The sequence below is a fragment of the Silurus meridionalis genome, chromosome 25 (genome assembly GCF_014805685.1).
Source record: "Silurus meridionalis isolate SWU-2019-XX chromosome 25, ASM1480568v1, whole genome shotgun sequence".
Lineage (NCBI taxonomy): Eukaryota > Metazoa > Chordata > Actinopteri > Siluriformes > Siluridae > Silurus > Silurus meridionalis.
The window spans coordinates 4,510,613-4,536,648 of NC_060908.1; the positions used below are offsets into that span (position 1 = coordinate 4,510,613).

Here is a 26,036-nt window from a genome sequence, read left to right on the forward strand (position 1 = left end):
GCTACGATGTGGCCGGGATTTAAACTCATGACCTTCGGCTCTAAACATTAGCAGGTCTCACCACTGTCTTAGAAACTTTCCCTTTCACTCTTACAGACCACCTTCTATCCCAAATCGCTCCTGCCACACTCCTCTATCCTCCTGCACTCGTTTATTCACGTCTCGAATACACTCTCCATGTGGCCAGTCGACCCCAGGGATTTAAACTCCTCCACCTTCACCAGACAATTTATAGTTGGCAAAGTCTGAAAATCTCACTGGGTAATGGGTATAAACAGGTGCAATGAAAGAATTCCACATTTTTTATATAAAGTGGAGGTTGTTTGCCAGCAAAAGAAAAACATGATTGTAAATAAATGTAATGGAAACTGGATCATGGGATGCACGTCACGAGGAGTTTCAAAGTGACCATCATGGAAACAGTCACACAAGTTATTGTGGCTTTTCCCTTATATTATAGCAGCTATAAACTGAACAACAACTTCCTTTTTTTCCCCCTTTTTCAAACTTGATCTCACATTCTCTCACACACACACACCCCCACCCCAAAACGCTTCTTGTTACTGGAAACTAGAACATGCATAGTTGTTTTCACACAATATCTGCAATTTCTGAAAACGTACATTAACGGTTTGTGACGTTTACGAAGCATTGATTGAAGGTGTCAACATAAAGTCTTCCCACAGAACGTCGGAGGTTTTTAAAAACATTTGTAAGATTTTCCACAGTTTCCGTCGTACAAGTCGATGTGAATGAGTTGCTGGTGCTGTTACAGAAATGTATTTTCCTCAGGGTCAAGATGAAAGAACGTAGCAATATTCTCTACGCAAGTCCGTGCCGCAGAGCAATTAAAAATAAATAAATTAATTTAAAAAAAAAAAGACGGCCCCGATTAATTCCATAACCGATCCAGTTTGTAATGATTCAGTTAATAGACTTAATTGTTAATTAAATATACTGAAATTATAATTGATAATTGAGTGAGAATGGGGTTGGTATCTGTTCTGAGTGAAGGACAGTGACGAGGAAAATGTCGAGTGAACGTGAAAGAGTAAAGAATTATTATTTTTTCCTCAAAAGCAGGTAGAGGACATGCGCTCACCTTCTGGCTGAAGGGCCACTTGAGGAGAGCGTCGTATTTGCCTCTCATCACCACAAAGAACAGGGAGAGGTGGCTGCCTCTGCCGGAACCATCGCCGTTCAGGTAGAGCCTCAAACACATCTTATAGCCGTATTTACTGGAGTAAAATGCTGAAACATACAGGAAAATACATTCAGTAATTGAGAGAGAGATTTTTATATATATATATATACACACACACACACACACACACACACACACACACACACACACACACACACACACACACACACACACACACACACACACACACACACACACACACACACACACACACACACACAGTGATGTGCTATCCCATTTTTAAAGTTCTAAAATTCACACTAATCATTGAGCTACAATGTAAAAACGAAATGTAAAACAAATTCCACATTTTATCCGTGTTCCGTTTTTCCTGCTCGGAGAAATTAGCCGTAATTGTACACTGTTTTTCTGCGAGTTAATTTTTTGTATGTTCGAGCACAACATTTTAAAGCGGGTTTGCAAACCAACAACGTGAATCAGCCAAATCTACTTCACACCCAGACTCCGCGTGGTCTATTGCTAAGCAGATGCTGACATGTGTTGAAAGAGAAAGTGCCCTCGAGGATGAAGGGAATCTCCTTTGCAGTTAAAACAGAAGTGAAAGTAACCGCTCAATTAAAAACCTGAAAAGGATGCAATTGGTGGGAGCCAAACTTCTTTCGTTTTTCATGATCGGCTCGTGATTGAATACGATAAATGAGGCATGTACCAGGTGAAAACATAGCGGGCGCTCGGCCGGCCAGCGCGTCTTGTCGGCGACGGGAGAAATCCGAGATTTTCCAAATGAACACGCCGTCGTACGTGCAGAACTGCAGCTCGCGCAAGTTCTGCTCCGATTCGGAAAGCTGTAGATCCCGCATGGTCAATGTCCGCTCCAGCTGACGCACCTGCACATCAACAAACACACACACACACACACACACACAACAGCAAGATCAGCCAAAAACTCCTGCCCAGAAACCATTAAGGGGTTCTGCATGGAACCCCATCTAAGAGGAAGCAAACAGAAGAACTCTAAGGGGGTAAATGCCCATAATTTGCCCAGTATCTCTTTATAATGTATACATTTATATTCATTGTTCTGTACAGTGTAGATAATGTAGATTCCTTTGGAGAGAACATCCATTACAGCAACCAAAAAAAAAATAGAAACACCTGTTAAGGATGGAAAAAAAGGGGTGAAGGAATGTTTGGCAGAGACAGCGCTGGCTCTTCTGCCAATCAAGCGCCTTATATTAACATTAGAGGTCGACCGATTGACCGAGCGGAAAACATACTGAAAAAACTAAACTGACGGACACTCAAAAACCTTTTTGGAGAGAGAATGCGAGTAACTTTTTGGAAGTGTATTGTTACTGAGCCTTCAACCGGCTGTACAGGTGTAGACATGGGACCCAAAACCTGTTGACGAGTGCACCGATTAAAGAGGCTTGTGTTCTTCGATAAATGTTTCATTTAAGCAATTTTATGTATCACTTCTTACTACATAACTAGATTTTATTAGATGAAGGGGGAAAAAATGTAAATGGGCCAAAAATATCAGCATCATATATCTGCCATCGGCTGCCCTGATTTCTAAATATATCGGCATCAGCAGAGAAAAACCCATCGGTCGACCTCTAATCAACATGCTGGCTTTTTTAATGAATGGCACTCAAACTAAACTTCAACGGAAGAAAGAATCTTTAGACCGGAAGTTCACCGGATCTGTTGATTGGCGCTGAAAAAAAAGACCTGCTGGTGTTTCGATTTTTTTAGTACTTGCCCATTGTGTCTATTCAAGCATTTCAACCAATCCTAATTTTGATCAAATGTCGTTTCAAGTCGTTACCTATAGAAATGCCAGTCGGCAGCGGCCAAAACACACGAGGAACGCCCTGGAAAAATCATCTCAGCTGCACGAAAAGAAAAGTTGAAAACTTTACGAGCCAGCTGAGCAGAAGCTGTCTTAGATTTGTCCGATTTTTGTACGCCCCTTTGTTTGTACCCCAAGTGGTAAGTCAGTACCTTGTTGGATAAGTTTTCGATCTTGTCCTGGTCAAGACGGTGTTGGCGGCTGAGAGCTTCGAGCGTCAGTGCCGTTCGCTCCACCTCTCTATTCAGCACGCACACAATGTTCTCGAGCGCGGCCATCTTCTGCTGCATGCTGGGGCCTCCTGCGGTGACCTGGGCGCCCGCGAGGGCGGCGTCTTCGGGGCCGCGGTACAGGCCGAGCCCAGAGTCCTCCTGCCACTCTCCGGCTGCGTCAGAGCGCATTCGCACGGCCGATAGAACGGGCAGCATGAGACGCAAATGCTCCATCACGCTGTTCTGTTCATGCTCCTGCTGCTTTCCATTGTCCACCTGCGGCATTAAACAGTGTCAGATTAAGCGTGGGTAATCGGTGTGATCGCTTCATTACTGATTTTAGGTCTTGAACTCAAGCTGCATTTATAGAGTCCTTATGTATTATCTTATTATTCTAAGTTAACACGTATCATCATCCTCCTCCTCATCATGCAGTGCATTTTATTTTGTATAAGAACTTTCTCCTCGTTCTTCATCTTACAATGACGACAATATTGTAAAAATATTTTCATGTGGCGTAATGCATTTTGGGGACTACCTGTACTTGTTCATTAAATACATTATAAGAGTTGGTGGTTCACAAGGGAAAAAGTAGGACGCCTGGTGACATCTAATTTCCCCCTAATAGCCACATTTAACTGAAATGGTGTTTTGGAAGTTAAATATACAAAACATTTGTCTCAGTCATATCTTTAATCTGACTTATGTTTAGAAAAGATTAGGTGGGGACTTTTTGTCTGTTGTGGTTCAGCAGAGAGGTGAGGATTGATCAACACTTCTAAATGTAACTGCAGTGGTCACAGTTATGACTAGTACTGTACTAATAAACACTTCTGAAAGACTTTCCAGATAATTTACATTCAGAACATTCACATGTTCTGAATAAGATGGTCAGGAATTCATCTGCATGAATGAGATTAGGAAAACAATTAAACCAGTGTGGGAACATATCTCTGGCAGCAGACTTCCTGTTTATTCTAAAGGGGGATTTACACGAACGTCATACTTACAACTGCTCTGCAGCCAATCTCGCTGAACTGGCAAGCTGACTTGGACTTCGCACACGATTTGCTGTGCTCCTGAAACTGTAAAATAAAAAATAAAAAAAATTCAGTCTTTTAAAAAAAATCATAATAATATAAATATACACAATACAGCAACAAAAAGAGGTGTGGGAAATGTGTGGGTGTAAATAAAAAAGTTATTTATACCAGTGTCTGAATCTGAATAATACATTACTTATCTGGAGCACGCAATGTGGTGTGAATGTGTTCAGTTTCAAAAGGTCAGAAATAAAAAAATAAAAAAGAAACTGATAGTTGAAAGTAATACTAACCTTTTCTCTGGGGATCTTCTTTTTACCACATTCTTTACACTGCATTGGGAATTTTTGACAAATCTCATCATGGGCCTGAAACAAATACCAGAAAAAAAAAATTTATGGAATATTCAAAGAACGAATTTTCTAAGAAATTACTCAATCTGCCCCGTACATATCATATAAACTGAAAAACTATTGCATCATTATTCTTGTTAAACTTCCTTTACACACAACGTGATAAGGTTTATTGCACTGCATTTTCTAGATAAGAATGAGAACATTTCACTAGAATACTGTAACGAGGGAGTCACCGGTGTCAGAAGTTGGTCAGTTAATTTTATAATACTTCGGAGGACTCGAATCAACGTGTCCTGCTCACCTTAATATCTCTGAAACTGAAGGAGACTTTGCAGTATTTGCAGTTAAGCGTTCTGGCTTCGCACTCTCTCTCATTGTGTCGGTCTTTTTCGCTGAGCAGGATGAGGGCTTGACACGCATCACACTTCACACGCTCGAACACACATCTGCCTTCGTGTTGCCCCTAAGGAGGACCAGCCAGAAAAATACAATTATTAAGAGATACCCAATGCTCTCCATTTACAGGAAGTTCCAAGCCAAGTTCAGCACACAAAAATACGTTGAAATTAGATAACCTAAGCAAACATGGTTGAAAGCTCTTTATAGAAAGACAGCTGTGAGTGAAAAATCCTAGGAGTTCAGCCAATTCGAAAATTATTTCAAGTCATCTACATGGGTTTATACACTGGGCTTCTGCCACATGATTAAATAAGCAGGTGTCCTTATTAAAGCTGACAAAAACATTAAACTGAAATCATTCCTAACATACATCTAAAATACTTAGCTTGCAACAAACATTGTGCAAAACCACATTTACTACTTTCACTTCCAAAGAACACGACACATGTTGGTCTCTAACCAGAGCGTGTTAGAACAGGCTTCATTCAAGAACCGCAAATTCAAGAACATCTTTGCTGCATCATGAGTTATCTGCCCTCTTCCACATACAAATGCCACCCAACACTCAGGAGCCCAAAAGGAAAGCATTTTACTATGCTTAAACTACAGGTGTCCAATCTTTTCCACAAAAGGCCAATATGGATGCAGGTTTTCATTCCAACCAATCAAAGGCCACACCTAAAGGCCATATAAACAGGAAGAATTGTGTGTATTTGCTTGATTGGAATAAACCATGCATTCAAAATTGGACCTCCATGACTTAAACAATAATAAAATTTAGTCACAGTTTTTTTTTGTTGTTGTTGATTTAAAAATTTTTAACACAGGTCCCTTCCAGCAAAATAAAGAATTGAGTGGAAAAATGTCTTGCCTGTTATGTAGGATAGTTTTAAAAAGAATTCGATAACTAATTTGCCGAAAACGCCAACCTTCTAAGATGACTGAATGTCAATGTGCCCTGTTATGATGCGTTCATGCGAGACCGCAACATAAAAACTCCCTAAAACACCAATCAACAACTTGATACATACTGTTGTTAGTGCATCAATATGTTTTCACAGCACACTGCAACTTGAAAATCCCCACCTACATGTAAAATTAAAACACCGCCTTCTACATGTTTATCTACCTACCAACCTGTTAATTCATCAAGCAGACATGGCCATGAACACGTCTTATTTTGCATTCATTTAGTACTGGCTTTTGATCAATTTATGTACAGGCACAGCACTTTCTCTCAAGACGAAGCTTGTAGCAGACCATACTGATTACTTTCGACAAAGCATTCAACATTATGATGATCACGAACATATTTAGTTCAATTTCAGGCCAAAATATTGTTAAATTACCACTCATGAGTCACGACTAACACAGCATTTTTTGCACATGATCTCCAGACTGTGTGCATTCCTAAAACCAAAAACAGGAAAAGAAAAAGTCTCAAACAGCTGCTCATATGTACAGCTTTTTGACCTCTGGAATTCAAGCACTTAATGAAATATTGTTCTCCAAACTTCCCTCCATTTTACATCATTGTGCCGGAAAATGCCCAGAACAAGCTCTTCGGCACCAAAAAGCAACATGTAAGCATGTTATTACCTGAATAAGTGCATTTATTTTTATACATCTATACAGAGTCAGCTATACAGTTTCGCAGTTGTCTGCACTTTTTAGGTGTTATGAGTGAGCGGTTTCAACCTGCTGAGTAATAAAGTACTATTATAGCGCTTGAACTTTCCTCAAAACTTCATTGATTCTCTTTTGCTTGCTGGTTAACTAACACTTATGTGTGTTGTATACTTATGACCACTTCTGTTGTTTGGTCTAGAGGTCGACAGATTCATCAACCGATAATTGAATGCTGGAACTTTGGGCAAAAATCCATACCAATAGTTTTTCCGGGTTGCGTTACACCGTATGTAAGTGGCCTCGAACCAAATCACTGATGCAGTGTGCTGTTTATTTTATTCATGTTTAATTTAATTGTTTTTATTTATTTGTAGGTTCTGGAGGGTTACCGTTTGTTCTAGTTTAAATTCATGGCTTTGATTTTCCTCACTATTTATTAAAATAATGAACATATATTTATTTCATTTCATACATTTTCATGATTCAGTATTGTTTTTGTAATATAGTTTAGTATGATCGTACATGAGTGTTATGTTTGCTTGTTTATTATTTATCCAGGATCAATAAAAAAAAAAAAAACAATCGGTTGATTAATCGGTTATCGGCAAGCACAATCCGACCTAGCTATCGGGAGCGGTAAAAGCCACTATTGGTCGACATCTAGTTTGGTTTGTTGCTGATTTGTTTACTGCTTTGAGCAGCCAAATTGCTTAGAAATCAGTTGCTGATCTGATCAGAAATTCCCAGTACCTTTTATGCAGCCATTTTTTTAACCTCAGAACTGCAAAAGTATTGAGTGATGCCCTTGATATGAATGTTCAAATGCCGTACTTGTACATCATAGTGCACACCCTAATCTGTTTTTCAAATCATTGGGAGTGTCTGTCAAAACAGGCTAAAGCTAATAAAAAGCCCATTAACTAGAGAGGTCTAATGAAAATTTGCTGTGTTTGGCATCATCATTCAAACAATTCATATAAAAGTACTTGAAAAGTTCTTGAACTCAGCTAGACAATTGCACTAAAAGGAGCTAGAACATACAAAACGATGTAACTTCCTGTTTTAATGTGTTATATATGTGGGTGTGTATTTGTGAAATGAAGGCTGCTGTTTTGCAAGTACTTTGTTGCAGTTTTAGACATGCCAAATCCTGCTCGCTCGTTTCGAAACAAAATTATTTTCAAAATGTTAAACTAGACCTATTCATATCTGACCGAGGCCAGACAATGGGCTGGCACAAAGAGCTTAGTCCACTTATCAAGATTTGACTTGTCAACACGTCTGTACGAAAATACTCGGTTATTATTTTTAACCTTTAATGCCACTGGAAAATTCATACTTATCAGTTGACTACTAAATAAGGAGGTCCTGCTCAGATCTTTAAATATCTGTTCAAGCTGTAAAACAGGGCAGGTTGTGCGACACTTGCAATAGTGAACAGTGAATCATTGCAGTTAGTCATTTGCTAAATAATGTGTGTGAGCCACATCAATGTTCCAGGGTTTGCTTTGGTGTGTAACCATAATGATTCACTTTTGCAGGCTGACAGTCATTTCTGTGAAGCAGGTCTGCCATTACTTGAAATGCATACATGTCTGGTCAAAATAAAAAAATTAAATTAAAAAAAACAAAAACAAAAAAAAAAACATGGTGGTTTTGTTTTTTAATCTCGACCCATTTATCTTGACCCATTTTAAACTCCATTGAAACTATTTATAATGCAATCTAGTTAAATATGTGCATGAGGGTGTGTGTGTGTGTGTGTGTGTGTGTGTGTGTGTGTGTGTGCAAGCGCGGGTGGAAAGAGGTACTTTCCAACAAGCAAAAAACTCGGTGCTTTCCGCACTTCCCCCACGGTCATTACTAAAGACTAGATTACAGTTCACAGACACGACAGACTTCAATTATGACTCGAGACAAGTCAGCTATTTAACCATTTATACTTCTTTATCCTTCAGACTATTGCATCCATTTACCTCGTAATCCTTTAATGTTCCAGACCAGGTACAGCTGTCGTTCGGGCATTTCGCAGGCAAACCATCGATTTCTCTTCGTGCCGCATTGTCCGGGAAAGCCTGCATGAGGAAATGTACATTTAAATGTTGCTTCCTGGTACTTGATCAAGTCTGATTATCAATTTCCTTTAAGCGTTGTAAATGCATTTCCTGTTTTCCTGATCTTACAGGAAAACAGAATTACAGGATTACAGGATGGGAATTTTCACAGCAGAATATTGAAACAAAAAGCTTTGCAGCAGTCAAAACCAAATCACAACAAAAACCAAAAGGAATTCTTTAGAGAGCACACTTACCACAGTGAAGTCGAGTATGGAATGTTCTTCTTCAAATATTCCTTCGTCGCGGCATGCTTCACAAGGGATCGGGCCAGAGCTGAGAGCGATAAAAAAGTAAAGTATATAAACTGCTCTGCAAAGTCTGCCACGGAGGAGAGTCTGATCACAACAAGGTGTGTCTTACATGGCACAAAATACACAGTTAATACGGGATAACGTGAAAGTTACTGCCATTGTCTGTTTTTCTTGCATCGTTTTTCCAACCCCACTGTTTTTTTTCCTTGTAGTGCCGCCCATGTGGACCCTTATTTTGGCACAATATTGCATCATTATGCATAGATTGTTAGAACTGCAGACAAGTGAATAAACTTAAATTAAGGGAATTAACAGAATGTCTACAGATGTCATTAAATGGTGGACGTGTAACCGCGTTACAGAAAGGAGGGTTTCTCCAAGGAAAACCCTCATATGCGAGTCATTCCCGTAAGTATTAGGAAAAAGTTTCGAGAACATGGCCGAGAATTTCGAATTATATCCTGAAGTTTAAATAACTCCGCCCCTTTATGTTTGCGCCGCAGTCTGTCCGATTTTATCACTGATAATGATGATACCCTTTATAGAAAAGGGGGGAAAAGACCTAAACAAACTAGTAAAATTTTTCTATTTATATGCAGAGTAAGTGAAGTGATGCAGTGAGGAAAAACAGAAGTTTGAACAGAAACGGAAGTAAAACACTTCCCATTTACTGGCAGTTGCCTATGAGGGCAGTTTCGTTAACTAAACAGTTTCGTCCCATTTCCAAGGTTACAGTTGATTAAATTAAAATTCAGCCTTGAGTTGCAACCCATAAGCCAGGGAAACTTTTCTTTCCAAGTGGGTAAAAGAAAAAAGTTGATGAAAAATAAATAAATAAATAAATTCAGAAAAAAGGCCCGGAGTGCCTTGGATACCTGGTGAGTTGTTTAAAACAGTACACGCAGAAGCGATGTCCGCATTGTGCCTGAAAAGGCTTTCTCAGAACTTCTTTGCACTTCTGGCACTGATATTTATGTTCCATGCTCACGGACAGGACCAGCCGAGAGATTCCTGGTAAAGAAGAGTCCATCGAAGAGGGCAAAGATGGACGTGCCATTCCCTTCCATTTACCCTCGATGCTGATCATCTTTGAGAAACAGAAAACAGAAGCAGATTTATTGATACAAGCGGATTCCTTTTTTATTTACATCTGCAACAACATTGACAAATACATGAGTTTCCCTTAAAAAGGAAATAAAACAAATAATGAAAAAGTCAAGTGCCTTTAAAGATTCCCGATTTTTCCACTAAATGGTGGCGCTATTGCAAAAACTCTAGCGATCGTGGGAAATGACGGGGCGTCGTCGAGTTCAATTGATGACCTATAACGTAACACATTTTTTTATTTTTATAAAACATGACTCGTAATTCATAAAGCCAAACTATTTGTTACAAACCCTAAGCCTTATACCAAAACAGTTCTGGCAAAGGTTGTATTTTCACTGGGATTCCCCCACCCACAAAAAGGAAAAAGAGCCAGGTGAAGTGGGTTGTAGCCAAACCATCTGCGAAACTGAATAACTAATAGCAGGTAAAGCCCCCCGAGTTAATATGAAATGGTTCAAGTTTGAAAAGAAACAAGGAAACACATTTGCTCTCGCTTCCATTCTTAGTAATATGAAAACGAAAAAGCCAAGGTTATAGTTGCAGGAGTCCTTCGTAAGAAAAGGACAATCACAAGGTGTACAATTTTGTGAAAATAGCATTGAGGTGCTGTGAAGGAGTTACTGGGTCCTTATGCATTTTAGTCATTCCTTTTATATACCACAGCAATGTGCCGATACTTAAACACAACAATTACATGTTGAATGTTTTACATGTTCACTCTTTAGTTTGGGTATCATTTCTTTAATAAAAACTATAAAATGTTCTTTAAAAAAAAGTGTGTTATAACAAGTGCTGACACTGGAGACTGCTTCTGAAAATGCTATAGAAACTTTGCCGATGAAGGATGACTATTTATTTTGGTATTTTCATTTTATCTACATCACAAGCCACACATTCTATTTCTCCACCATCATATGGTACCTATCAAATAACAGCCGTGATGTGGGTAAGTGATGTGAAGCGAGTCTACTGATTCTATCCATACTGCAGATCATGCTGTATCACATGGCTGTGCAACACAGCTGAATAAATGCTTCCTTCAAAAAAAGTATAAGAGCTTTTCAATTGATATCTCTAGGACACAAAACATTGAACAAACTCTCCAACATGACAGATCAATTAACACATTATTAGCTCTGTACCAGTATCTGAGGTGCCATGATATTGGATAATGTAAATAGCGCTCCAAAGTCGGCTAAAATGCCCGACCTCTGTAACTGTTATATCGTGATCGTGCAACCTTAGAAACACAAGTTATTGGCAATTCTTTAAGACCCAGCGCATGTTGGTTATATTTTAACATTGCACAGGCTGGGACCTTGTTTGCAAAAATTTGATTTGCATTGTAAATTATGCAAGTTATCCAAATGGAATCATTTGCTTAAGACTCAGGGTCCCAAACGTCCCTAGTGTCTCTGAATGTCCCTTGTGGACTCTAAACATTACAGATGTGTTTCTGTATGAATATCTAAAGCGGTGTGTACGTAATAAAACGTATTAAGCCGACTGTGCTAGTCATAAACCACTTATCACCATGTGACCTTCAGGCAATATTGCTGTACCACATCATCTATGTAAATCCATGACCTGAAATGGAAATTTGCTGAGTAAATAAGTAATTCACACAAAGTGGGATGTGTACATTTGAGTCATTTTGCAAAGCATCATTAGAATGTTCAAGAGCGTCTACGTGGTTTCATTACTACTATGTGCTAATGTGCGTATAATTTTCTGTTGCTGCTCCCCACTACAATCTGGACCTCCTACAATGCTTTGCAAGCCAGTCAATACTCCGCCACCACATATTCGTGAATGGCGTGGCATGGTATTTTAGCTGCAGTGTTTTAAAATGTACATGCTTGGGCTAGTCGTGTTGTCAAATGAATGTTTGTTGTACATTTGCTTAATAGGACCTTTTACTTGTTGGTGAACACAAAGCTTCAGGTGGACATGTTATAGCTCAATTGTTCCATTGTTGAGGTTCACCCACATTTTTAGAGTACTGAAACCAAAAGTTGCCTAGCAATGTCACAATGAGAAGTCCAAGACACAATTGCAGTTTTATTTGTTATCAAAAGGGAACATAGATACACACATATCTCCTTGTTTGTGGGTAAACAAACTGACCTAGATCCAAATATGAGTAACTGATGATTCAGCATTAGAACATTTGACGAGTAAAAGGTCAGTTTATTCTTCAGGTGTGAACATTGAAGAGGCATCTGGGTACTTAAAGCATTAACTTGAGCAATATGCATATGTACTGCTCTGTTGCTTAGAAACCTTTGAAACAAACGAAGCAGTCAACCATCTGCTAACTTCTCTCTATCTATCTATCTATCTATCTATCTCTCTCTCTCTCTCTCTCTCACTAGATACAACTTGTACCCTAAACAGCTGCACTATTTTATCCTATTACCATCTTATAAATGAAACCTTGAACATAATGACATGACAATAAACATATGGCTTTTTGCAAACTGCTGCTATAATCAGAGCAATAAAGCACATTATTAGTTTATTATAGGAAAGAGCCAATTATTATATACACCATAAAGTCATCGATTTGTTTTTTTAGAACAGGATGCATTGTGCATCATGTAAAGCAAAATAGGATGATCATGATGATGCAGTTTAGTTTAGAGCTCCAATAATCTAAATCTTCTCCTACAAACCAAACTTTCCAGCATAACCCGAAGTAACTAGTAAGACGTGTTTAAGCAGTTCAACAGAAAGGCAAAGTTCATTGAACCTACAAGCTCTTGTTAAAATGGGTTTATTATGAATTATGTAAATGTTCAAAACATTTCCTTGAACAATAGCAACATCATCAGAACAATCTGTATTTCAGCCCAGCCTAGGAAATCAGGAAAACAAAATGCACAAGATGTTCCATTGATTCCATGTATTTACCCAACAAGCAGGAAATACAGTGTCGAGATCACCTTATAAAGATCAGACGCTAATATTTTACAGTCTTGCAGACTCCAAAATCCAATGAAAAATAAAGTGTATAATGCAATAAAAGAAATACATGCATTGGTCAAGAGGTTATTCCCAGCTGCAATGGTCAACATTACACAACCACACATTTATATCCATATGAATGGTCTCAAGAAAGCATTTTGTTCCATAAAAACTAAAGAAACGCAATAAATACTTAAGATTATACATTGAAAAAAAAATGCTCACAATATTTAAAAGCAACAAACAAATGCTACGTGTACTGTATTCGAACTAACCAGTAGTATTATAGGGTTAAAAAAAAAAAAAAAAAAAGACAGAAAACCAAACGTTTAAAGACACTAACTTATTATTAGATGATTAAGATGGTTTTAAAAAGTACATTTGTGGTATAAAACCAACCAGAATTGTATAGTTTTATATTTAAACAAATATTTTACAACAAAACAAAACGAGCTAGCAAGCTAGGCTAACGCAGCTATGCTAGGTTTCGCTAATAACCTTGGAGCGCCACGCAGACGAGGACTGACTGCGTGTAGTGTAGAGCCATGTTATAGAGGGGGAAAACCAGCTCGAAAAGGACGACAACCCTGCAGAGAAATTACAGGAAAGCCCTCAAAGCTTTCGGAACAGAGGAACTCACCCAATTGTAGAAGCAAACTTCAGCGCCACGCACTTTATATGAGTGAGGATGAGGGTGAATTTAAACCTTCCCCCTCTATATATATGGGTGAGCAGAGGTAAGACCGATGCATAACAAAGCAAGAAACGCTTTCACGGCTTCATTTACTTCCAGCAATTTCATCCAGCAATAAGTAAATAAATAAAAAGTCGAGTTTTTTATCTGAAATATGTTTATATATATATATAGATATTTGTGTACAATAGAATGGGTTCTACGTCATATATGTGCGCCCTTCTAACCTGCTCCCTTCTGTGCTTTAAAGCAATATTTCTACTCGAAGTTGTATATAAAAACTTGTTTTTTAATTTTTTTAAAAATGAGCGAAATCATTTTGTTTTAACGTCCCAACTTTCTGTTTTCGCTTCAGCCTGATATACACGCTTTGAATAACACGTCTATTGTATAGTGTTAAGTCTATAAGTCTATTTGTAAAACTGACAAGTTTGTTTTGTTAATTTGGTTATTTATTATTTTTGATTTTATACACATTATTTTAAACGAAACTGTCCAAAAAAATTAGACCGAATAGTTTTAAATATACTGCATTACATTTTTTATTGAATTTCTGAATGAGAAATTAATTTGACATACCTCTTCTATTTGTACAGACTTAAAGATAATTGAGAATCAAGTATTTACAAATATTATAAATCATTTTGAACTCTTTATTAAATCATTTGCATTGAATGGACATTAGTGGATGCTGGGGTTATTTATCCTTTATATTTTTTTCCCCGGGGGGAGCTTGTTTCTTTTCTATGGTTTTCTTTTACAAGAATGTGAAGTTCAGCTGACTTTGTTAAAAAAAGATCTTTGTAATCAGCATGTTGCATTTTTTGAGACATTACTCATGCAAAATCTCAACTGCAATATCCTGTAATTACTTTATAAGTATTGATGTATGCATTTCACAAATAATACAGATACTTATATACTAGATACTCGCATCATCTGTAAATACCAGTGACTTAGTTCATTCGGCAGCCATACATTTCCTTTACATAACAAAAATGATGGTATGCTTTGCATCATGAGCCCTTCTCACCCTTCTCCACTGATTCTTATAATTCGTTCTAAGCAGCCAGAAAAGAAAAATCAGCCTAATAATCACCACTCAAAGACTTATAAAGCCAAACACTACTATTATAAGCAACAAAAGTATAAAAACAGTGCTTATAAGTAAGCTGGCTTGACTTCCTCCCAGCAGCAATGTAAAGCCTGGCTCTTCAGCCAGTGGTCATTTGTTTGCATCTTGAGGTTGAAATTCATGAAGTAATCACCTGATTGTAGACCTCATTAATGTTTTCCATATAAAGTATATTTTTAGCAGTTGCTTATTATGTTCAAACTTAAGCCTGAATTGATTTCAATGAACCACCTAAGGTTTTCTTATGGCAAAAATTATATACCATAGTGGGATAAGTATCCAATCCAGTTTGGAGTCTAATGTTTTTTGTTTTTGAATTTGTTGAAATTTGATCACAGTGTTCACAAGGAAGCAGCACACGTTCACGGATTCAGCGATCCATGGCCAATTATATCCAAATCATATCCAGACGAACCCCATTCAGAAAGCCCTGCTGGCTGTGGGGTCAGGAGTTGCTGCTCTGCAAAATCCCTACAGACATGGTGAGGCTCTAAATATGGGCTACCTTTACTTTTTTATTATATGAATAATCTTTGAATAATTTTTAATAAATCTAATTTGGCAAAATGATGACTGGTAGGGTTAGTTATTATATGTCATAACTCATTCTGTATAATTATCATTACAGACAATAATTCAAACTTTCCACTTAAACGCTTGGAAAATTATTGATGCTAAAGAACACCTAAAACCCTTACCAAATATGACAATCATTCTTGTCTTCAGTAACTGTTGGTCATATAAGGCAGAGGCTGAGATCATTAAATTATCTACATTTTTTTAGTTTATCTGTCATTACCATAGGGGAAATCCCAGTGCTCTCATGCATGTGAATGTTCAAAAAAAGTGGGGAAAAAAGCCACTCTTAGGGACTTTTGAGTCCAAGGAATTCTGAGAAATTAGGAGTGGGGACGACCAGTAATTAAAGCCAATGGGTTGGTTTGAAAAATCAATACTTTTTTGTGACTATGCATTCATCCCCATATGTTTAAACTTAAATTGAATGAATGAATGAATTTTTTATAATAAATGTTATTGACTGTAAATGGTAATGTAATCTAGTGAATCTATTGCATCCCGTAAAGTTTTGAGAAACATGAAACTTGAACGTAAAATGTGATGCATCCTGTTGAAAGAGTGCCAGACATATTTTTGTATTATAACAAATTCAAATCCAACCATTTGAACTTAAAATACAGTCAAGGCCAAATGTTTATGCACACCCAGGCTAAATATGGCATCTGTAATTCCATTCCTTAGCATGTCAAGGAGACATCTACTTCATCAGAGAATCAGAAGTTAATTTGATTGATTTGTTTTGATTTTTGCTATTTCAAAACAACAGATGGAACCACAAACATCTAATCAAACAATTGCACACAAATATAAAATCACAGACACTGCAGCCTTCAGGAAAGCACCACAATTGGACCCCCATGGATGATTTTTTTCTTTTTTACATCCCCTGTTCAGAGATCCCTACAATGCTTCAACATCAAAAAACTAAAACCCAAAACAGAAGAACACAGCAGAAATATGGTTTGCAGATGATTACAATCAGCAAGTCAAAGATCTAAACCTTTTAGCAATGTTCTCTGATGAGCCACCATGATTGTATGAAAGACAGAAGATAAAGCTTTTATCTCAAGAAAATTCAATGTGATTATACATCCCCATCATGTTATGCAAGTGCTTTGCTGGGAAAGGGATTGGTGTGCTTTCAAAATCTGAAGGAGGAATCTATAAAAATACTAAAGCCAGGAAAATTCTAACTAGATTTGAATGGATCTTCCAGCATGACACTAATGCAACTCACACCTCTGTCATACCAGGAAGACATTAAGACGACAAAGTTAAATTGTTATTCTAGTGTTCACCAAAAGCCTTGCCCTGATTTCCATAGCAAATTTTTTTAACCAAACTAAAGAAACTGAGGAATTGGCAATAATTCCAGCCAAATATTCTAAAAGATTGAGAAAGTGTTTGATTCAAGTTCATTTAAGTGAAGGATGTATATACATATACATACATATACTTTTACATATATATACACTATAATTACCAAAATTATTGGGTCACCTGGTCATAAGTACAGTATGTGATTTTTTAGTAGAGCTCTATAGCAGGCTACTCAAGATCTTCCTCTCCAAAGCATTTAAAGCAGATCTTAAAGGATCTCACTTTGTGCACAGGGGCATCGCCATGCTGAAACAGTATAGTATAGTAATTCAATACAAAAAGTTAAACTTGTATATTATATAGATTCATCACACACAGACTGATATATTTCAAGTGTTTATTTTCTTTAAATTTTGATGATTTTGACTTACAGCTAATGAAAACCCAAAATTCAGTATCTCAGAAAATGAGAATATTGTGGAAAAAGTTCAATATTGGAGACTCATGGCGTCACACTCTAATCAGCTCATTAAATCCGAACACCTGTAAAGGTTTCCTGAGCCTTTAAATGGTGTCTCAGTCTGGTTCAGGCTCCACAATCATGAGGGAAGACTGCTGACCTGACAGTTGTCCAGAAGACGATCATTTACACCCTGCACATGGAGGGTAAGATACAACAGGTCATCGCTAAAAAAGCTGCTGTTCACAGAATGCTGTATCCAAGCACATTAATGGAAAGTTGAATGGAAGGAAAGAATGTGGTAGAAACAGGTGAAACGAAGCCCATTCAAGAATTTGGGGAGATTCACAAAAAGTGGACTGCAGCTGGAGTCAGTGCTTCAGGAGTCACCACTCATAGACGTATCCTTGGGCTACAACTGACACATTCCTTGTGTCAAGCCAAAGTCGTCTTTTCAGATAAAAGGAAAGAAAATTTTGCATTTCATTTGGAAATCAAGGTCCCAGAGTCTGGAAGAGGAGAGGAGAGGCACAGAATCCAAGTTGCTTGAGGTCCAGTGTAAAGTTTCTATAGTCAGTGGTGGTTTAGGGAGTCAATCAAAATCAAATCAAATTTTATTTGACACATACATACAGAGTACGACATGCAGTGAAATGCTTTTTTACAACGTTCCGGCATTCAAACATAGGTAAATAAAAAAGTATAAAATATATAAATAGACATATGTGAAAAATGTGTATATACATAGATGCATATTACAGTAAAACAGTGATTAATGTGATTGTCCTTAAAGTGTCCGGGTGCAGTATGGTGTGGTATAGTCCAAAGATTGAAGTGTCACAGTGCAAAAAAGTTGTGCAGAAATAAGTGAAGATCCTGTAGATTCTGGATGTTTCCTGGTTTAAACTCTGAATGGCCAGCGGGAAGAAGCTCCTCCTCATTCTCTCTGTGTTTGCTTTCAATGAGCGGAAGCGCTTCCCTGACCGCAACAAAGAAAAGAGTCCATTGTTTGAATGGCTGAGGTTTTTCACAATCTTCCTGGCCCCCGTCCGTCACCACGGGCTGTAGATTTCCTGCGGTCAGGGAGCTCGGTGGGGATGGTATGTTCAGCTGACCGCACCACCCTCTGGAGGGCTCGCCTGTCCTGCATGATGCTGTTCCCGAACCAGGAAGTGATGCTACCCATCAGGACGCACTCAATGGTGCAGGTGTAGGAAGTCTTTAACACCTGAAAGAGAAGTTTAAAGTCCCATAAGCGTCTCAGATGGTACAGACGCTGCCGGGCCTTCTTCACCAGGGTGTTGATGTGACAGGACCAAGACAGGTCCTGTGTGATGTGAACACCTAGGTACTGGAAACTGTCGGCTCTCCATTGGGGTCCAGTTGATGTTTAGCGGTTGGTATGACCTGCTTCGTGCTGAAGTCTACTATCAACTCCTTAGTCTTACTGACATTCAGGAAAAGGTTGTGGAAGGTTGGGGAGCTCCATTGCTGACTGTGAGGGTGGATGAGGTGTGTTTGCTCATCCGTACGGCTTGTGGTTTGTCTGTCAGGAATTTGGAGATCCATTGACACAGCGGTAGGCTGAGTCCCAGGACCTCCAACTTAGTAAGCGTGGAGGGAATTATGGTGTTGAACGCTGAATTGTAGTCCACAAACAGCATCTTTGCATAATTTCCTTTTCTGTAGTCCAGGTTGTTTATCGTTGTGATGGTGTCCTCAGTAGATCGGTTCTGGCGGTGCGCAAACTGTAGAGGATCCAGTGTGTCTGGTAGTGTCGCAGTGATGAAGTCTCTGACCAGTCTTTCAAAGCACTTCATCATTACTGAGGCAGGCGGGCTGGGGCTTCTTTGGGACAGGAACAATTGTGGAATGTTTGAATGTCATCTGCTGGTGTTGGTCTACTGTGTTTTATCAAGTCCAAGGTCAGCACAGCCATCTACCAGGAAGTTTTAGAGCACTTCATGCTTCCCTCTGCTGACCAGATTTATGGAGATGCTGATTTAATTTTCCAGCAGGATTTGGCATCTGCCCACACTGCCAAAAACACCAAAAGTTGGTTGAATGACCATGGTGTTGGTGTGCTTGACTGGCCAGCAAACCCACCAGACCTGAACCCCATAGAAAATCTATGTGGTTATTGTCAAGAGGAAAATAAGAAACAAGAGACCAAAAAAAATGCAAATGAGCTGAAGACCAGTGTCAAAGAAATTTGGGCTTCCAAACCACCTCAGCAGTGCCACAGACTGATCACCTCCATGCCACAACGAATTGAGGCAGTAATTAAACCAAAAGAAGCCCCGACCATGTATTGAGTTTAATACAGTAAATGAACATACTTTCCAGAAGGCCAACAATTCACTAAAAATGTTTTTTTGAGAGAGTGAATTGGTGGGTTTTTGTTAAATGTGAGCCGAAATCATCATAATTAAAAAAACAAAGACTTAAACTACGTCAGTCTGTGTGCATTGAATTTATTTAATACAAGAGTTTAACTTTTTGTATTGAATTACTAGGAAAAAAATTACTTTTTAATGAAAAAGTAATTTTTTTTTTTTTTTTTTTTTTTTTTGTCATCAAAGACTTTAGATCTTACTGAACCTTTCTCTAAAACAGACATGGTGGCAGTTCTGGGAGAGACTACAGGGCATCTCGCATTGTTAAAACTAAGGCACAGAATGAATAACAACCCTGAAGGTTACACCGTTCTCACGTAGGAAAACTTCAAGTGCCCCATATTTTATTTCATGATCTTTCTGATCACACATTGGACCTCATTTATCAGGCTGAATACGGACAGATTTTGGTGTAAATTGTTTGTAAGGCGTTTGCATGAATAGATTTGGATTCATGAAAAGCCCATAAATTCTGAAAAAACTTGCAAACCTCAATTGATGACATTTCAGTCTTAGAATTTGCTCTGAATTACTAATAAATTGATAAATCCTTCATTTTAAGAAAAATGTGTACTAGTGTACTTTTCTGCACAGATGTTTGCCATAAGCCAGGGCGGTGCATTGTCAAACTGATATTACCGAAACAGCATACGATGCCCTTAGGAGTTAACCGCTATTTAGAGATGTGGAAAATTATTATTTTTTTCTTTTGGAGCATAAAAAGCTGTTTTATAACATGGTTTCGTTTACCATGTGCTTTTGCCGAGTAGCAATAATATCATTTTTGTGTGAAGCTAAATTATTTTGCCCTTTTATGGTGCTGTGAGGCTGCTGGATTGGCTGCCCCAGTTTCTTTTTTTCTCATTTAAATCTCATGTAGGGACGTTAGGGGCATTTTGCTCTTTGCATTGGCATAGCTTTTGCGTTAACGAACACAATTCGGCGTAAACATGCTGGGTTAAGGATTGCAATTTCTCCCACACACCCACACACAAATCAGTGCACATACTTTTTTTGATTTGCCTTGTCCTATTCAAGTTTGATGAATGAGGTTCAACAGCTCTAAATCTCCTATCCACACATATAACCATTATAATTAGAGTGTTAGGTCTTGATTTCTTAATGCATTATTGGTTATAATGTCCCCAGAGAGCGTCCGAGGATTCGCCTATCCACGCTGGACCTTTCCCGGATGTCCAAACTTCCAGATGGCTCCTTAGGAAGGGAATATCTGCGCTTTCTGGAAGACAATGTAAATGAGCTAATTTTATAGTTTCGATTATTTTGAATGTATTTTGGGTGCATTGTGTGATCCTGAAATATATTTATTGCTCATTTTACAGGAAGTCACTCCAGACACACGGGCAGACGTTAAATTCGTCGACGAAGAAGAGCTAGCGTATGTCATGCAGCGTTACAGAGAAGTGCACGATTTAGTACATACAATACTGGGAATGCCTACTAATATGCTCGGTGAGTTTAAAAGTCTTTAGGAATATCGATGAATTGTAATTTTATAAAGCACGTGAGTAAAATCTACGTAGATTATCTGTGCTTCTGAATGCATTACTCTTTTTAATAAGGTTCATGGGGGTAGACAGAAAAGCCTTGTTTAATAGAATTATGAGTAAATATATTTTGTATATTCCCTCTTGTAGGAGAAGTAGCTGTTAAATGGTTTGAGGCCGCTCATACAGGTCTGCCCATGTGCATTATGGGAGCGATTCTCGGTCCACTGCGGCTATCGCTGAGGTGAATATGGAATATTTGAACTAATCCGTGTCTTCATTCATCAATAAAGAGTTATGCAAAAGTATTGATGCATGGTTCATAAAAAGCAAGAAAATGTAAATTGAGAATATAACTAATATTCAGTGCCTCTGTCCGATAACAGGTCAAAACCAGGTTATTGAAATTTATGGCAATGAGATTTTGTTTAGGTTTGGGCTGCACCACCATTTGAATTAATGCAAAGGTAATTTCAGGACTGTGAACTTGAGCAAAGATGGTAATGGTAAGGAAAGCAAGGTGTTTTTTTTTTTTGTGTTTGTTTTTAAATTTGAGCTCTGTGTACAAGTGTTTTTTTGATCCTGAGACTAGAACTTTTTTTACTTTCTTAAAGACGAGTTTCTACCACAAAGACTCCCTCATGGCGCCCAAATAACCAAAAAGTCCCCAAAACTCTGAGATCAAAAATGTGTTGCGTAGATGGCGCGAATTCCAGGTTGTACATTAACAAATTTACACCTTCATTATTGTAATGCATCTTTAAATAAGTGGAGCACCCACATATCACATCCCTGCTTACGTTACTATAGAAACATATCAAAACGGGCGCATTGCCGTAAACCGTTGTTGATGTTCACGTGACGGACGGAACTACAGTGCAAGTCCTGCTGTTCTTTAAGAAACAGCTTCTGACTAATCCAGTTTAAAATGCTTTGTTTAACATGAACTAATAATATATATTGCAGTTGTGGTATAAAATGGTATGTGTGTGTGTGTATATATATATATATATATATATGATATACATCATTTCAGGGGTTTATTTCTTTTCCTAATGTTATTCACAGGTAAGAAAGTGTCCCTACACATACAGGTTATAGTGCGTTTAACTGCTCATAACCAGCAATATATCTGCCACTTTTTTACTGCAGTGTGGTAAAACCATCTTCACATATTACTCATGCCTAAGAATACTTTTTATAGTATGTCAGCCAGGACAAAAAGCCCGTAGTTTAAATATGTCTCAATTACAAAACCTTTAAATAAATGATTCTTTAAACAAAACAATTTCATAGAATACATTCGGTTCCTAATTTTCTAATTTAGAATAGAAGTTTCAGTTACTATGTGTAGAATTCAAGACCTGTACTTACAGTTGAGGATGAGGAGATGAAGTGTTGCACTGATTTCAATCTGGAAATTAAATTATTTAGCTTTTTTTGTAACTCGTCCAGCCGACAAGCCTGTGCTTCCTCTGGAATTTTTCTTTCTAAAGGTAGTTTTTATATGACAACCAGGGTAGTCATTTTTAAAGAACAGACTTCCCCTGGGATTATTTACATTACTTAAGCCCCCTTGTTTACACATAAACATGCATAATTTTGAGTTGCATTCACTAAAACTATTTACACCAACGATTTTGAATTTTCTATTTTGTTTGATGAGGAAGCGTTGATTCTTTCAACATTAATGCATATTTAATGATTCAAATCACTTTCACAGTAATGAGAAACAGAAATGTGTTGTTGAGCAAAGTAAACTGACTTGTTATTCTCATGGTGTTTTCTATAAGAAGTGTATTTATAGTTTATAAAACCATGTAATTGAGCTAAAGTAGAGATACAGTAGGGTAAAATATGACTCCAGTAAAAGTGCTCCATTTAAACTTCCACTTGAGTAAAAGTCCAAACATTACTTAAGTATCCAAAGTACTATGAATTATTATGAATATAATGTTCCTGTTATAATTTTTGTCTAAATTATGCCTTAATCAACTCAATTTATGTAAAAAATACTCTAATGTTAATCTTAGCAACACCAATATATTAATAGAATCATATTGATTATTCAAACGTTGTGCAAATACTCTGATTGGTGGCCTGCTGTTTGACCAGTACATTTTTTATCCACTAATAAATAAAAAGGAACGACTGATTTTGCAAAATGTGTGAGTTACATGAGTAAAAAGTATGATATTTGACTTTGAAATGTAGTGAAGTTAAACTAAAAGTCTCCCCAAACAATACTTTGTTACTGTCCACCACTGGTCTCAAGTGACCTCACTATTTTTCCATAACTTCATAAGAAAATCTGGTGAGAGGAAAAGCTGTTTATAGCTACTGTAACATCCGTGAAAATAGATAATCTCATAGCAATATGTCCCAATAAACTAAAAACATACAATATGTCATTCATAAAAATATAAAACAAGCTGATGTGTAAGAGGAACAAAAGTAAGAGGAAATATATCTTTCAGTTGATGACATCACTACCTTTCCTGTATCTCTTCATGTTTTCCTATAAAAGAATTTCCCAAGTTCTTTGTGTTGTAAAGTTGAACTTTTTAGCTGAATTCTAAAAGCTGAGACTGTTTAAACATATAGATACACATACATATACATACAGGATATGGACAGAAATTTGTGGACACTTGTGGACCGTAAGATCGGTATGTGCTCTTTGAACATATTTATTCCTACAATAACCTCAATTCCTCTGGGAAGATGGTCCATTACCTTTTTGAGATCCAACACTACAAATCAGGTCACTCAGGCTCCTCCACTCCAAATAATGTAAACCATATCTTCACGGAGATATGGGACAATATCTTTGTGCACAGGGGCATTTTTATGCTTAAACAGGTTTGGGTCTCCTACATCAGGTAATGCTACCACATCCCACAGCATCCTATTCAATTGCTTTTGTGGTAACAGTTTGGGAAAGAACCTCATATGGTTGGAAAATTTAGCTGTTGGAATACTGTGTGTGTTTTGGCATATAAACTGTAACACTTCATCTACATTTCAGACGTAAGCAGAAGCTGGTGTCGTCTCTCGGGCCGTGGGCTTTGCGGAGCGGCAGTCGCGCACGGTGCATGCTGAGCGTTTTTTACGAGCGCCGTTGGGAGCAGAACCTGGAGGAACTCCGGAAAGAACTGGACATCGAACCTCCACCTCTCATCCTGCCTGCAAAGAACAAGAAAGCAGCCTGAGACTTGCATACATGGAAAAATTTCAGAAGAGGATATCCGTGTAGGAATCATAAACTAATGTTGATATCGAATTTAAGAGATTTTTTCACTCTCTTTTTTCAGATAAAAAAAAACGGGGATGCAGTGATTGGATGATTGCAAAACGATTTGCTATCGTTTGTATTAACGCAACCATTTTGTTTAAAGAAAGAAATTTAATCACTCATTTGGATAGAAATTGGAACTCATTTGTGGTGACTGAGGTACAATTGAATCACTATGTATGTGTCAGAAGCCTATAGTCTAAATAGTCTAGACCATAGACCAAAAGTCTATTTTAGTATTGTCACTTGATGACTAAATGAAAACCTGTGACTGATTGCACTTGTTGCCTCTTTCACACATCTCATATTTGATTCATCCAAAGATTTTTTTTTTTTTTGTTTGAGTTTAATTTAATTTATTTTTATATTGTGCTGTATATCTACCTGTTTACTGTTGAAGCAGTATCAGTTGAATACTTTGTTAAATGCATGCCATGTATACTGTTCAGTATATTTTTGGGCAATAAATATGTAAATATTTACATGCTTTTTCACACAAATCTCATTAATATTATTATTACTACTATTCGTAATAGTAGTGTTGGTAGTTCTGGTAAAACGTGAAGGTGCATCAGCTAGATTTGAAAGGAAGAAGGTTTCTAATAGTTGTTGTATGTAGTTAAATTTGACTTGATCCCTTTATAAAACAACCACAGCCTTAAAATTTGTTAAACCATCAGGGGTGGTGCAGGTATTTGTTCCACCACACCTCAGTCAACTGAAAGCCAACAATAAACGATAGATCCCTTTTTGTTCTCATACAATGGCACGACATTTTTTAATTCATTTTTACATCATTCGTTTCTACATGAAATATTTGTATTAGTAACAAAAAAAAAACTTTAAAAAAGGGATGTTCTATCTAAAATCTATCTGCCATATAATTTCATACCACATAACTTCTCTCTCGTCATTTTCTGCATTAATAAAATGCGCTGCTTTTGTAGACCTTTTTCGCTTTATTCAAATTTCATAACTTCTTTAGGTGTATTTACTATACATGTGCATTGTCAACGAACTAAAAGGAAAAGTGTTCATTTATACGGAGGACTACAAACGACTTAAAAATGAATGAAGTAAAATTAAATGAAGTATAAAATATAGAAATAATGCAAGTAAAGTAAAAAAAAAAATGCATCAAATTACTGATTTTAAATTGACCAAAATGTATGTGCGTATTTATTAATTAACTTCTGCAATTATTCATTGTATTGATTTGTTTTCTGTTTTGTGTATTAGGGAGTTAGGTAAGTTCTACTTTAGGTTTTGTTGTTATTCTTTCAGGGAAGGAAGCTCCAAAAAATATTAGATTACTTTATTACACTAAAGTAATAGTGAGAGTAAAAGTGATACTGAGGCAGTGCAAATGATCAAATTTCTTAAATAAGTCCAAAGGTGCAGGGTTGCAAAATACCCCATGAAGTCCCATGAATTACTTTGTGCGGCCCAACCCTAGACTGGGATTAACACTATATAGCAGGGGTCACCAACCTGAGTAGCCTGCGGGCCTTTTCTAAAAATACCTGTTTCCTATTTTGTTAAATCATT

General features: G+C 37.4%; 2 protein-coding genes across 7 annotated transcripts in view; one reads left to right on the plus strand and one right to left on the minus strand.

The window, feature by feature from the left end:
- Nucleotides 1-13,874, minus strand: part of traf2b (Tnf receptor-associated factor 2b) — a 16,509-nt gene extending 2,635 nt beyond the window's left edge. The window contains exons 1-10 of one of the 3 annotated variants that reach the window (XM_046838467.1): nt 13,742-13,874; nt 9,903-10,114; nt 8,971-9,049; nt 8,636-8,734; nt 4,933-5,094; nt 4,569-4,643; nt 4,243-4,317; nt 3,173-3,508; nt 1,875-2,052; nt 1,103-1,251 (exon numbers count right to left, since the gene is read on the minus strand). In XM_046838467.1, the coding sequence (XP_046694423.1) occupies nt 1,103-1,251; nt 1,875-2,052; nt 3,173-3,508; nt 4,243-4,317; nt 4,569-4,643; nt 4,933-5,094; nt 8,636-8,734; nt 8,971-9,049; nt 9,903-10,114 (1,365 nt within the window). In that variant the 5' untranslated portion in view covers nt 13,742-13,874. Of the gene's footprint in view, nt 1-1,102; nt 1,252-1,874; nt 2,053-3,172; nt 3,509-4,242; nt 4,318-4,568; nt 4,644-4,932; nt 5,095-8,635; nt 8,735-8,970; nt 9,050-9,902; nt 10,115-10,250; nt 10,427-13,599; nt 13,714-13,741 lie in introns of those variants that run through there. The other 2 variants (XM_046838468.1, XM_046838469.1) reach the window with 2 other exon arrangements.
- coq4 (coenzyme Q4 homolog (S. cerevisiae)) lies at nt 13,700-25,503 on the plus strand. 4 transcript variants are annotated; one of them, XM_046838472.1, is made up of 7 exons: nt 13,700-13,838; nt 15,269-15,412; nt 19,872-20,002; nt 20,835-20,937; nt 21,029-21,158; nt 21,344-21,437; nt 24,222-25,500. In XM_046838472.1, exons 2-7 carry the CDS (start codon nt 15,311-15,313, stop codon nt 24,403-24,405), a joined length of 744 nt encoding a protein of 247 aa, XP_046694428.1. In that variant the 5' UTR covers nt 13,700-13,838; nt 15,269-15,310; the 3' UTR covers nt 24,406-25,500. The 4 variants fall into 4 exon arrangements, with proteins under 4 accessions (XP_046694428.1, XP_046694426.1, XP_046694429.1 ...); XM_046838470.1 differs by having other exon boundaries at nt 19,906-20,002; nt 24,222-25,494; XM_046838473.1 differs by lacking the exon at nt 13,700-13,838 and adding an exon at nt 13,845-13,913 and having other exon boundaries at nt 24,222-25,503.
- The last annotated feature ends 533 nt before the right edge of the window (nt 25,504-26,036 follow it).

Bases quoted from the DNA above. Each gene is read 5' to 3' on its own strand.
- coq4 (XM_046838470.1), top strand. From the start codon at position 13,790: ATGAGGGTGAATTTAAACCTTCCCCCTCTATATATATGGGTGAGCAGA. The intron at 20,003-20,834 runs GTAGGAAAACTT...TAATGTCCCCAG, and splicing joins GAAGGTTACACCGTTCTCAC to AGAGCGTCCGAGGATTCGCC. The intron at 20,938-21,028 runs GTAAATGAGCTA...CTCATTTTACAG, and splicing joins TGCGCTTTCTGGAAGACAAT to GAAGTCACTCCAGACACACG.